The 12,305-nt window shown below is 38.7% G+C and overlaps 2 protein-coding genes across 3 annotated transcripts in view; both read right to left on the bottom strand.

The window, feature by feature from the left end:
• Positions 1–1,708, bottom strand: part of LOC120770968 (protein charlatan) — a 55,755-nt gene extending 54,047 nt beyond the window's left edge. The window contains exons 1-2 of one of the 2 annotated variants that reach the window (XM_040098702.1): positions 1,452–1,708; positions 1,232–1,380 (exon numbers count right to left, since the gene is read on the bottom strand). The gene's annotated coding sequence lies outside the window, so the exon portion shown is untranslated. Of the gene's footprint in view, positions 1–1,231 lie in introns of both variants that reach the window. The other variant, XM_040098700.1, reaches the window with a different exon arrangement.
• The window catches only part of LOC120770749, a 16,809-nt gene extending 7,247 nt beyond the window's left edge, over positions 1–9,562 (bottom strand). The window contains exons 1-5 of the mRNA XM_040098336.1: positions 9,469–9,562; positions 8,098–8,227; positions 7,642–7,784; positions 7,231–7,578; positions 6,683–7,169 (exon numbers count right to left, since the gene is read on the bottom strand). Coding sequence (XP_039954270.1) covers positions 6,683–7,169; positions 7,231–7,578; positions 7,642–7,784; positions 8,098–8,227; positions 9,469–9,562 — 1,202 coding nt within the window. The remainder of the gene's footprint in view (positions 1–6,682; positions 7,170–7,230; positions 7,579–7,641; positions 7,785–8,097; positions 8,228–9,468) is intronic.
• Positions 9,563–12,305: the final 2,743 nt, after the last annotated feature.

A 12,305-nucleotide genomic window follows, 5' to 3' on the forward strand; every position in this document is an offset into this window, starting at 1 on the left:
TTAAAAATATTAAAAAAATAAAACAATAATATTTAATTTATTTATTAAACAAATTGATTTAAATGTTAATTAAAAATTTATGAAATTAAAAATATTAAAAACATACAACAATTTTAACCAAAATATTAAAATAAAATGTTTAAAGGTTAAATTAAAGATATAAAAAAAAACAATTTAAATAAAAATTTTAGTTAGAAAAGATTAATTTAAATGCTAATTAAAAAAATAGATTTAAATTTTTATTAAAAAGTTATCTAAACTTAATTTCAATTTTAATTAAAAATTTATTTAAATGTTAAATAAAAAATTATCAAAAATTTATTTAAAATTTTAATTAAAATTAAAATTACAAGTACTTAAAGAAATTAAAACAAATTTAATTAAAATGTTAATTTAAAAAATTAATTTAAATGCTAATTAAAAAATAAATTTGAATGTTTATTAAAAAGTTATCTAAAATTAATTTAAATTTTAATTCAAAATTAATTTAAATGTTAATTAAAAAATTATGAAAAATTAATTTAAATTTTTAATTAAAATTACCAGTACTTAAAGGAATTAAAACAATTTTAATTAAAATGTTAATTTAAAAAATTAATTTAAATGCTAATTAAATAATTTCGAAAAATTAAGTGCCAATGTTAATTCAAATTAATGTTAAAAAAAAAATTAAAACAATTTTAATTAAAATGTTAATTAAATTGCTTTCTATTTGCAACCCTAATGCAAATAACGGTTTGTTGTGTCATTGCACAGCAGTAGTGTATGTTAATATGTATTTTTACTATATATGTTTGTGTGTGTGTTTCTGTGTGGTATTTAGTGGCAAAAATCCATAGAAATGCTGTTGAGTATGAGCTATATGCAGAGCATGGCTGCGCAGCGTTTAGTCGGCTGGCTAGTCGATTTGACGACGATTCAATATTGCAGCCATAGTTGGCCAAGAGCAGTGGAGTTTTTCATTGGCGAAAAATCAATAAAAATGTTTGTATCATTTGATTTTAAAATTTTTGTCGGATTAAGACAGAGCTACATATGTACGTACATTTAACAGTAAGCAGTTAATTATATACATACATATGTATGTATACCAAAGTAAATGCTTAAATATTTTAAATATATGTACATACATACATAAATGCCATGTTTGATGCGCGCCAGTGGCTTAAAATTTTCATTTGCATTAATTACTTAAATTAAAATTAATTAAGCGCATATTTTTGCTACTCACCAACATCGCCAAAGACATTTTCGCTGCTGTCGTCCTTGCCACGCGCCTGCAAAATTTTACACACTCGCTATTTTGACCGCTATGCGCTTGCTGGCGTACACGTAAGCGCTTCAGAAATTGATTTCAAGCAGCTTTGACGCAATAAATAACTAAAAAATTAAACAAAAAATATAAATAAAATAAAATTTCGTAGACACAACAGCAGAGTAACTTTATTTACAAGTGTTTCGGGCGCATACGGCGGCTTATGCCACACGCCAGGCAGCTTTGTGTGCCGTCGCCACCCAATGCCGTATGTCGTTTCTTTGACTCAGTATTTTTACTACAGATTTTTTTCGTTTCCTGCTTTCTTTTTTGCAGCACAAAATTTTTTTCTCACACTTGGCCCAAGCGTTAAGCGTTTGTATGGGCACACACAACACCGTTAGCGTCTCACTTCGAGACTCGCACTCAGACTCCGTTATTATTGCGGACTCCGACGCCGTTACCGTTACCCGTCACTTTTGCCATTACACTACCAAAACCAAAGTAAGTGTTCCGCATTGTGCCGTGTGTTCCTCCTTTTGAGCGCCGCCGAGGCGCTGCCGACTCGACTCTACACCACTGCCGTTAATAAAATATATATTTTTCCTTATAACCACACATGCACACACATATGTTTATATATACTAACACGAACACGAATACTACTACAAGCAAGTGTGGCGAGTAAAAAATGGCGTCTGCTCGACTACCTATGGAAAATCCGTTTGTGGCACACGCCGCTCTTAACGCTTTTGCTTAGCTTTTGCTGTTGCTACAGCCAGCTGCTGGCTGTTGGCCGCCACAACACACACTGTCATAGCAAATATGGGCAACACAACGTCGTCACAAGCGCCTGTCGGCCAGGCAGTGTAGCCCGTAGTCGGCGGCACTCACTCACGCGCAGCCGATGAGGATGAGTACGAGTTTGGGCGATTTGTCGAGCAAGCACCTAGTGTTTGGTCGCCCAACGCCCACACACACTGTGGGCGACTGCGTAAAGTTTTGCTGCGGCTTGTTGCACGTTGTTGTTGTGTTTTGTGTTGTTGCTCTAACTGCTGTTAGACGTCGGCTGCTGTTGCTGTAGCCAGCCGTCCCGTTATCCCGAGTGTTGTCATCAAATGCCAATTGAATAATAATTGCGATTGTCGCAGGGTAACGGTAAGTTTGTAACGGTTTTACTGCCTGCCTGCAATGGATGGCGCTCACTCTCTCTCTATTTTAAGGCGCTCTCACATGCTCTCGCACACATTTGGCTGGGCGTAGGGCGCAAACGCCTAATGCACTGATGGGCCAATAGACAAACACAGAGACATGCATACACATAGACACATATACACATATACACTGACATATGTACACATACATATACACATATACACCAATGCATTGCTGGCAGCGCCTAGCCGCATACTTGTAGCCGCGCTCAAACCTTGTGGCGTCACCTACAATGCACCCCAGCTCCTGCTGCAAAAGCTCGCCAGCCTTTTACCGTTAAATTCGTATTTAGTTGGCAGCGCGTCTCCACACCGCCAAGTGCTCGCTAAGTATGGCAAACACCAGCCTTTAATTGCATGAGTGTTATTGTGTATATGTGAGTATAATATTTCTGTATGTATGTATGTATGTATGTCCATGCAGTTGAGAGAGTGAGCGCCAGTTTCTAGGTTTTGCCAGCCGCTTTCTCAACCCCAAACTGTCTGCGCGCAATTTTCACAAACACACACACACATACATATGTACATGTAATAATACCGTTACATATGCCTGGTTGCCTTGTATTTGTTTGTGTTGCCACCGGGCGCTTGCAGCAACAAGGCCAACAATAATAGTCAAAACAATAACAATAACAAATGCCAGAGAATTTATTTTTGTGCATTTAACAAATCGATAAATAATTTTTAATTGTTTCGTTGCATTAGTATGCAACATTACATACATACATACACACATACTTATAAGCATAGGTACATACATATGTATATACAAATGCCAAGAGCAATCCGTTCTGCCTGACAAGTTTTCCGTGCTTTGGCGAAAGCTTGTAGGCACCGAATTGTTATTGAGGAAATTAATTCTCTCGATGAAGTTCTCGGTTTTTTTATGGTTGGACTCCAGCCAATGCCGCTTATTGGCTTTATTCGCCAGTTGAGGTGTTAAGTTGAGGAGTACTCTAAAAGCCTGCGATTCATTAGAAACATTTTGGCATCCTTTGATCTTGTCCGTTCCCAAAAGGACCTCTGAAAACCGGTATCAGGCGGTGAGAGGGATTTTCTACTCAAAACTATCTCAAATTGAAAAACCAAAACAATATAAAACATCTTACAAGGACTTTGAGCGGTCACTTAGTATGACAGCTGTGTGTTCTGAAGGGTGATCTATTTCGAGATTCCTACCTTTTTTAAAGAAATGGCAAAGTGTTTATTATCATTCGAAAGAACATTCTTTGCATTTACTTTTCGAAAATTATTCTTTTCAAATCTCGCCGCGGCTACGTCTCAGATGGTCCATTCGTTGAGTCCAATTTTCGATGACTCGTTCGAGCATTTCGACTGGTAACTGGCGAATGGCATGAGTGATGTTTTGCTACAAGGCTTGAATCGGAGCGAGATTGTCCACCTATACTTTAGACTTTACTTATCCTCACAAGAAAAAGTTTAACGATGTGACATCACACGTTCTTAGTGGTCAATCAACCGTTCCAAAATGTGTAATTATCTGCTCACCGAAGTGTTTTCTCAATGAATTCATTAATTGATGCGATGTGTGGAAAGTGCCACCGTTTTGTTGAAACCAAATGACGTCGAGATCACGAGCTTCCATTTCAGTCATTAAATAGTCGGTCATCATGGCGCGATAAGGGTCGCTATTGACGGTTACGTTCTTACTATCCTCATTTCTTAAGAAATATGAACCGATGTATTCACCGGTCCACAAACCAAACCAAGCCGTTTTTTTTTCTGAATGAAATGGCAGCTCTTGCATCTCTTCAGGTTGCTCTTCGTCACAAATGCGGTCATTTTGCTTGTTAATATATCCAATAGGCCAGAAATGGTCCTGATCGCTGAAAAAAATTTGGTTCGAAAACGTCGAAACTTCTTGGAACTTCTCAAGAGCCCATATAGCGAAGCGATGTCGCTTGGGAAGGTCGAGCGGCTTTAGCTCTTGCATAAGCTGTGTTTTTTATGCCTTCAATACAAGATCTCGACGTAAAATGCGTCAAGTCGTACCATACGTCCGTCTGAGTGGCTGCAAACGGCGTTGAATCGACTCTCCACGGTCTTCGTATACACTCTCATACAATAATAAATGCGTAGTTGCTGGAGGCCAGATCTTGAGTATGCGGAAGCAATTCGAAGCCAAATCATGTATTCTTGCCGCCATGTTCACTGTTCGTTTTTTCGGTGATTTCGTCCTTCAAATCCTATGTAATAGTCGCTATTGTTCTTTTACAAGCTAGATGCCATAATCTTACCAGCCTACTGTTGCGTTTTTCCACGCTTTGGAGTGGGTTCAAAGCTGTGCAGTCCATTCGGATGACTTTCGATTGAACTTTCGTGTGAAATGATAGAGCCATGTTTCATCCACTGTCACATATTGACTCAAAACCGCGGGTTTATTACGCTTGAACATCTCCAAACACTGCTCCGAATCATGAACTCGACGTTGCTTTCGGTTAAAAGTGAGCTCGGGCGGTTCCCACATTGTACAGAGCTATGTATTTCATACCCAAATGGTGCAGAGTCCTATACCAGCGGATCCATAGCTTTTTCGCAACGAACTCTTTCTTTTATGTGCGAAGATTGCATTTTTGTGGTTTCAAGCTTCTTCCGAACATCACTCCCAGCTGCCAGCTAATGGTTACGTATATTATGTATGATCGATGGCTCGCTGGATGGAAATTAGTTCACAATAGTTTCATGACTCACTTTTTAACGATTTCAAAATGGATGCTTTGGAGCTATAACCACGTCTATTTCCTGTAGAAGGCCGATTTGTATATAGTATATACTATCTCAAACTAACTCTAATTCAAACCAGATGTGGTGAATTTACTGGACATGATGAAGTTCCCAATTGCTTTGAAATTTGCAAGATAGCTGTCTTTTCATTTCTAAAGTAAATTTAGCTGGAAGTGATATTGAAATGCAAAACTGATCTTTAGTCATGAAATTTCGTAGTTTCTCGAATGACTGAGGCTTGCCATCATAAAAAGTTTATTAACTTCTTCTTCTACAACTTCTTTCCTCTTCCGCCTCCAACAGAGTTTGTTTTCTGCCGACTTGTTCCAGCCTATCAGAATTGATAATGTAGACCGTTAGACGTAAGCCATTTTTTCTTCTCCGCTCTTCTAGTAACTAAGCCCATAACAGCAAAGTCTCCTTGCCCGCCGTAAAGTTTGTAGCTCAGAAGGCATGACTTTTAGCGCCATTGAGAGGGTAGTATTAGCAAAAATACTTCAAATCCATGGATATATTGCATTGGACAGCTGTTCCCAACCATGGTTAAAAATAACTAAGTGATTTTGCGCCATCTATGAACAACGAACCAAACGAAAAATGACGCATTTTCATTGGCAGCGCCATCTATTGGGTTATAGCAAGGAAGCTTATTTTCGAATACTTTGATGAACTTATCCAGCGCCATCTAGTCATTGTATGGGAGGTACGGTACTAATTTACCGTTAAGAAAGGCGACATCTAGATGCAAATAGTTTACATCGACTCTTCTACAGCGCGCAGTGTTAGAAATTGTTATAATATTTCTTTATACTTCTGGCAGGCTGTATCAAGTTTCGCACGAAGTTCTGGAACACCTAGAAGAAAACGTCGAAGTCCCTTTAAGTGATCACTGTTACCAGCTGAGTCCGTTTAGCCGCGTCTGTCTGCCTTTTCGTCTGTATATACTCAAAGTAGTCTCTCAGATGCCCAGATAAAGTTTTACACACGCCCTTTTCTCTCCAAGAAGCTGCTCACGTGTCGAGACAATCGGACCACTATAGAATTTTTTTATTTGCCAAGGTTTTAGCATTCCCTCGAAACTCGATAAAGGATCTCAAAAAAAAATTTTTCAAATCGGTTTACTATAACATATAGATTTTGGATGACAGTTTGACACGTGTTAGTGCCCACATTTAAACTAGAGGTTTGGCCGAGTCCTAGTGTGTGCTTGCAAACTGCTGTAATATGGACTTATTTTAATTGTCCGTTCTTATTAGAAAACCTTGCTTTCAAATTAACCTCTAATAAAATCGGTTCAGTGTGGGCTGTCGCTGTCAGCTCAGTCGAAGACTTTTGTACTTCAGCGAATGTTTTAGTAACACCGAGTTCTTATTGGCAGTAACTACATTAATATGTTTGGATTCTTTTTATTCGAGCGTGACTTCAAAAATATACAAAAATTATGCTTAAAATAACTGTAAACACTGACGTCAGTCCCAGCTTCGTGGCTGTGTTGCAGACTAAATAGTTGACATAAATGAGAAACTGCGCTGCATTGGGCAACTCGCAAGCCGGATTTGTGCAGGACAACTCATTGCTGCTGATAAACTGTTGGGCCTGCACGGAAACATACAGCGGCGGACAATCCTCGATTTGCGTATAACCCACACAGAGTTCGCTCAAGTCCAGCGAGTAACCATTGGTGGCAGCCGTCTGGCCACAGCCTTGTTCCGGCTGATCCGCACCATCCTTACGATAAGGCAAAGGGATCGTACGCGAACTGCAGACAATAAACGAAGCCGGACTTTGAGGTGTGATGCGTAGATAACGCAAACTCGTCGAACCGAAGAAATAATTCGGCATAATGCGGTAGAAATTGATGGCACCAGCACGCACATATTGTACCATTTCATTGGCACCTGCCGTATTGGCGTACATAGCGGCGCCACAACGTGGATTAACTAAGCGTCGTGGAACTGTGGAGAAAACGGAGATTTATCGTATATAGTAATTAAGGAATGCTTGTAGATCACTGACTTTCACGTATGCGTCGTACTACCGGTGTTCCTGCCGTCCAAACGCCGTATTCCTCGCCGAGTGGAAAGATGTCGTCATGAGGATTGGGCACCAGATCTTTGAAGCGTATTAACGCACCGCCGCCATAGTAGAGAAAATGTAGGTCGGGCACTGTGTAGTTGAGCTTTTGTAGGAAGTTTAATGCATAGTTCATATCCCAGTCGGGCACATAGGCTATCGGGCTGGGAATGAGCAATGCGATGAGCGAACGCCCACCCAATGAAGAGGTATTGCGATCGACGTCCATTATATTTTGCGCTAATTCGGCGGCGGTATTGAGTATCTGTGGTAGGCTGAAACCAGGCTTATCTGAAAGTAAAGCAAAAGTTGTGCTTTAGGTACTTGGTTTGGCGCAAGGGCTTAGCTACTTACACCAAGAATGCGTTGTGATGTTCCAGTTCTCGTAGACCTCCGACATATAATGCGTGGTGTTGACCATTATTGTAGCATCCGCGGCGGAAAGCAGTGTGACAGCGCTGGCGTAGGGATTTATATTGAGCCGCTGGAGCACGAAACTGTGAATGAAGAATTGGAGAGTTAATTTGAGCGTATATTTTGTGAAATTCAACTATTTCTATGTGGGACTGTCTGAAATATGAGGTCTACCCCAGTAAATCTGGAACTAACAAGGAGCTCAAGACCAAGACTCGTGCCGAAAGCAACACTATAACTCCCGAGATGTTGAAAAAAGTTATAGAGAACTGCTTGGATCAAGCTTTTGGCCCGCGTAGAACGAATAATATTGAGTACTGGATTTCTAATTATGGATTTCTAATAGTATTCTTACTTTTTTTAACTAAATAACTTAAATTATATAAACTTTCTTACTTAACATAATCCGCGACGAAATAATACGGCCACGTCGTATCCAAGAACACAAATATATTCGTCATAATTGTAGTCATATTGTGTATACCCTGGGGCTCCTCAGCGGCATAGCAGTCTGAGTTCATCCAAGCTGTGAAATTGAGAAAAGGTTTCAGTATATTAATAATATTAATAAGATAAGAATTAATAAGGTTAGGTTAGGTTAAGAGGTGGATCCTGAAAAGGATCTCACTTGGTTAGCTTAGAACCGCGGTCCGTTGTGTTAACTAAAACTCCTATATAATAGAAAACTCCTTACGAATCGACAAAGTGCATTGATCCTATCAAAAATTTGTTGAGACGGCTAATCTTAGTTTCGGTTATGTCTTCTAGTTAGTCGAAGGTAGGGCTGCCTATATTTTTTGTCCTCAAGCTTGTAAATGCTTCACAACTCATGCCTTTGGAAGGTTAAGTTGGCTTTGGTTCTTTCCGACCGGTAGAGTGGCTGTCTGATGACGCACCTAAGTCTGGTACTTACTAAGAGTTCCTCACTTTATTGTTTCCTCTCTGAACCACTCCGGGCTTCTGCAGAAATCCATCAATACTAAAAGTTAATCTTTGCAACCTCCGAAACAGCGTAAAAAAATTCTCGACTGTTCGTTTCGATTATTTTCTTACAAAGATAGAAGATATTTTATAGCCTTCTCGTCTTTTACCTCCTGACTGCTGTTACAATCATAAGTGTACGACAATCTTAGTCTAACATATTGGCATGGCTACCTATGAGACAGTGACCGGTTAGCACTACTACAAATTTCATTGTGAATTCCTTTTGAATTTTAATAGTACACATGTGTGGTCCATACTCCGTTCAGAACGTTTGCTTGCTTGTTGAGTCAGATAGGGATAGACTTCACCGCAGCTCAACTGTTTTTATAACATGTTTGTGGATTAAATATCGGCAAGGAGCCAGAGGCATATGAATTCCCCTTTTTTTTAGAAGCTAATTGCAAGATACTCCTCTGCTTTACAGGTACCAGGAATATCACCATGTCTTGAAATTCATTGCAGGTTTAGGATGAAAATAGGTAGAATCTTATATAGATGCTTATCCCTGTGACCCTGCCTACTCTTCTCTGAAAGGTAAGGTAATTTTGAAGACCGAATTTAAGTTCAGTTCTATAACATTACGAAAATCCATTGTTGAAAGAGGAAGTTGTAAGTATTTTAGAATGCCCCTTATTACAGGCGACTAATAGGACGATTCCTTCAGTCTACGAGTTGACCTCGCTGTCAGTTGTTTACAGAACACGTCTGTCGGCAGCAAATGTAAAATAATGCGTTGTTCCAAGAGCTCAACTGATGGAGTTTTTTCCATTATTGCCTACTAACTATACCAAATGCCATATATCAGAATCGGCCTTGGAACTGCTATGTAGAGCCAATGAGTTACCGAAGTCGTTAAACTCAATTTGGGATCAACCATTCTTAGATGTGTAGAATGATAATAATAATAATACCCAACGATTATCCTCCTCCCGCCCAACAGACGCGAGGGGCGCATCCGCGAACGAGCGGAATTAGCCGAGTCATAAAAGGCAAGAAAGTTTTAAGCGTTGCGATCTTAAGCCGCTCAGCTACAGAAAAAAAAAATTTCAACAGCCAAAATTAAGAATTACATAGATTAAAGTTTATCATTTTTAAATGTTACTTGTTAAGAGTAGATAAAATAACTTTTTTAATGGTAAAGAGTGAGTCTGTTAGATCAAATGTGCTGGAAAGAGAATTGAAATCATGACATATACGGCGGAATGGTTCGTTTAACTCAAAATTTGTTCTAGAAAATTTTAAAAGTAAGGGTCTAAACTGCCTGGCAGAGCGAGCGGGAACGTTAAAATTAATATCAGAGAAGACAGTTGGGCTACAGACTGACCCATTCATAAATTTTACCAAGCAACTTCCTACAACTAGCGACTGTCAGGAGATTTATAAGTTTTAAACGGTTAGTGTAAGGGGGAAGATTTAAACTGGAATCCCAATGCAAATGATTTAAGGCAAAAAGTAAAAATTGTTTTTGAACGGACTCTAACTTATCCGAATGGACTTGGTAACTTGGGTTCCAAACCACAAAAGCATACTCTAATATAGGCCTCACCAGAGATGTAAAAAGATTTTTTGTGGTAAGCGGATCTCTAAATTCTTTAGACCAACGTTTAGCAAAGCTAAAAGCGCCTTTAGCTTTATAAACTGTGGAAGATGCGTGAAGATTAAAATTGAGTTTGGGGTCCATCGTTACTCCCAGATCAACAAAACTGCGTATTTGCACCAACCTAAAGTTTTGTATTGCGTATGAAGTAGGGTGTACAGCTCTACGTGAAAAGCACATCGTTTTACATTTTTTAAGGTTCAATGGCATGTCATTTCTATCACACCGAGAAACTAGGTTGTTTAAGTCTGTTTGCAACTGAGATCTTTCGCTGTTTGAAGTATAAGTTTTAAAAAATTTTACATCGTCAGCATTTAATAAAACTTTTGAAAACTTAACAACAGATGATATGTCATTAATAAATAACAAGCACAGAATTGGACCAAGATGCTGCCTTGAGTCAGGCGTTCCTATATATTATGGAAGAAAAAGTATCGTTAAATATGACTTGTTGAATTCTATTACTAAGATAAGAAGCAACTTATTTTAGAAATATTGGTTGAAAACCAAGAAGACCCAGTTTATTCAAAAGAATTGAATGGTTTACTTTATCAAAAGCTTTACTAAAATCTGTGTATATAACATCAGTATTCTTATTCTTCCTAAGGCCCGTTGATACATGTGATACAAATTCAAGCAAATTAGTTATTGTAGATTTACCTTTTCGAAAACCGTGCTGAGAACAAGAAATTAGTGGAGAGATCCGGAAGGTTATGTCGTCTGTTATAATTGCTTCAAAAAGTTTAGATATTGCAGACAACTTTGCTATTCCCTTATAGTTTTCAATAGATGACCTTAGGAATTATAATGAATTATAAATGAATTTTTCCATATGAATTATGTAGTTTTATTAGGGGTTGGTATGTATCATATCTGGGCCATAATTATATGATTGTTCTAACATATTCAACTGATATAAGACTTCTGCTTCGGAAATGGTAGGTGCATTAATGACAGAAATCGGACATAACTTCTGCTCTTGCGGAATATTTTTTGGAGATTTTGGAGGGTAATTGGACCTACAGAATTCAGCGAACATATTAAAAATGTTGTGATTGTCACTAGACATACTAGACTTACCAAAGTGCCCAAAAAATAAGGTGGCATTTGAATTTAAAGTGCGCGCGTCGAAGGATATGGAGAATTATTTTTTTTTTAGGTTGGTAGTACTGTCAGTCACATTTATGTCAAACTTCATGTCAAAATATTCATTAGTGTTTGAGATACGTGTCGTTTTGTGAGCTCCTAAAAGTGAGTTTTTCGTTTTTGGCGATGTCGAAATTTGTTGGGCAAAGAATTTGCATTAAATTTTGTTTACGGAATCAATTTTCTGCTGCGGATACGTTGAGGATGGTGCAGAAAGCCTTTAGTGATGAGGCTATGTTTAAAAAAAATGTTAACAAGTGGTATAGTGAGTTCCAAGCCGGCCGTGAACGTGTCGAAGACGAAGAGCGTCCAGGGCGACCATCAACCTCAATCGACGAAGATCACGTTCAACAAATCAAAGGTTTGGTGTTGAAAAACAATGATGAAGTTGGCATATCGAAAGGCTCAGCCAATACCATTTTGAAGGATGTTTTGGGCCTCAAGCGCGGCAAATCTCGACTGGTACCGAAAACATTGAATTTTTTGGAAAAAAGGCGTCACGTTGAAGTGTGTGAAACGATGCTTTCCGACTACCAGGGTGTCATGAAACGCATTATAACTGGCGGTGAGGCTTGGATCTATGCTTACGACCCCGAAACAACCCTTCAATCGAGCGAATATCGTGCCAAAAGAGAACCGAGACCAAAAAAATCGCGCCAAAGTCGCTCAAAAATCAAGGTCATGTTGACTGTTTTCTTCGATTATCGTGGTGTTGTGCATTATGAATTCCTTCCAACCGGTCAAACAGTCAACAAGGAATATTATTTGAACGTCGTTTTGCGTCGCTTGCGTAACGCTATCCGCCTAAAAAGGCCGGAATTGTGGAAAGACAATTCTTCGTGTTTACACCGCGATAATGCACCATCCCATACTGCCC

This window comes from Bactrocera tryoni, chromosome 3 (genome assembly GCF_016617805.1).
Source record: "Bactrocera tryoni isolate S06 chromosome 3, CSIRO_BtryS06_freeze2, whole genome shotgun sequence".
Lineage (NCBI taxonomy): Eukaryota > Metazoa > Arthropoda > Insecta > Diptera > Tephritidae > Bactrocera > Bactrocera tryoni.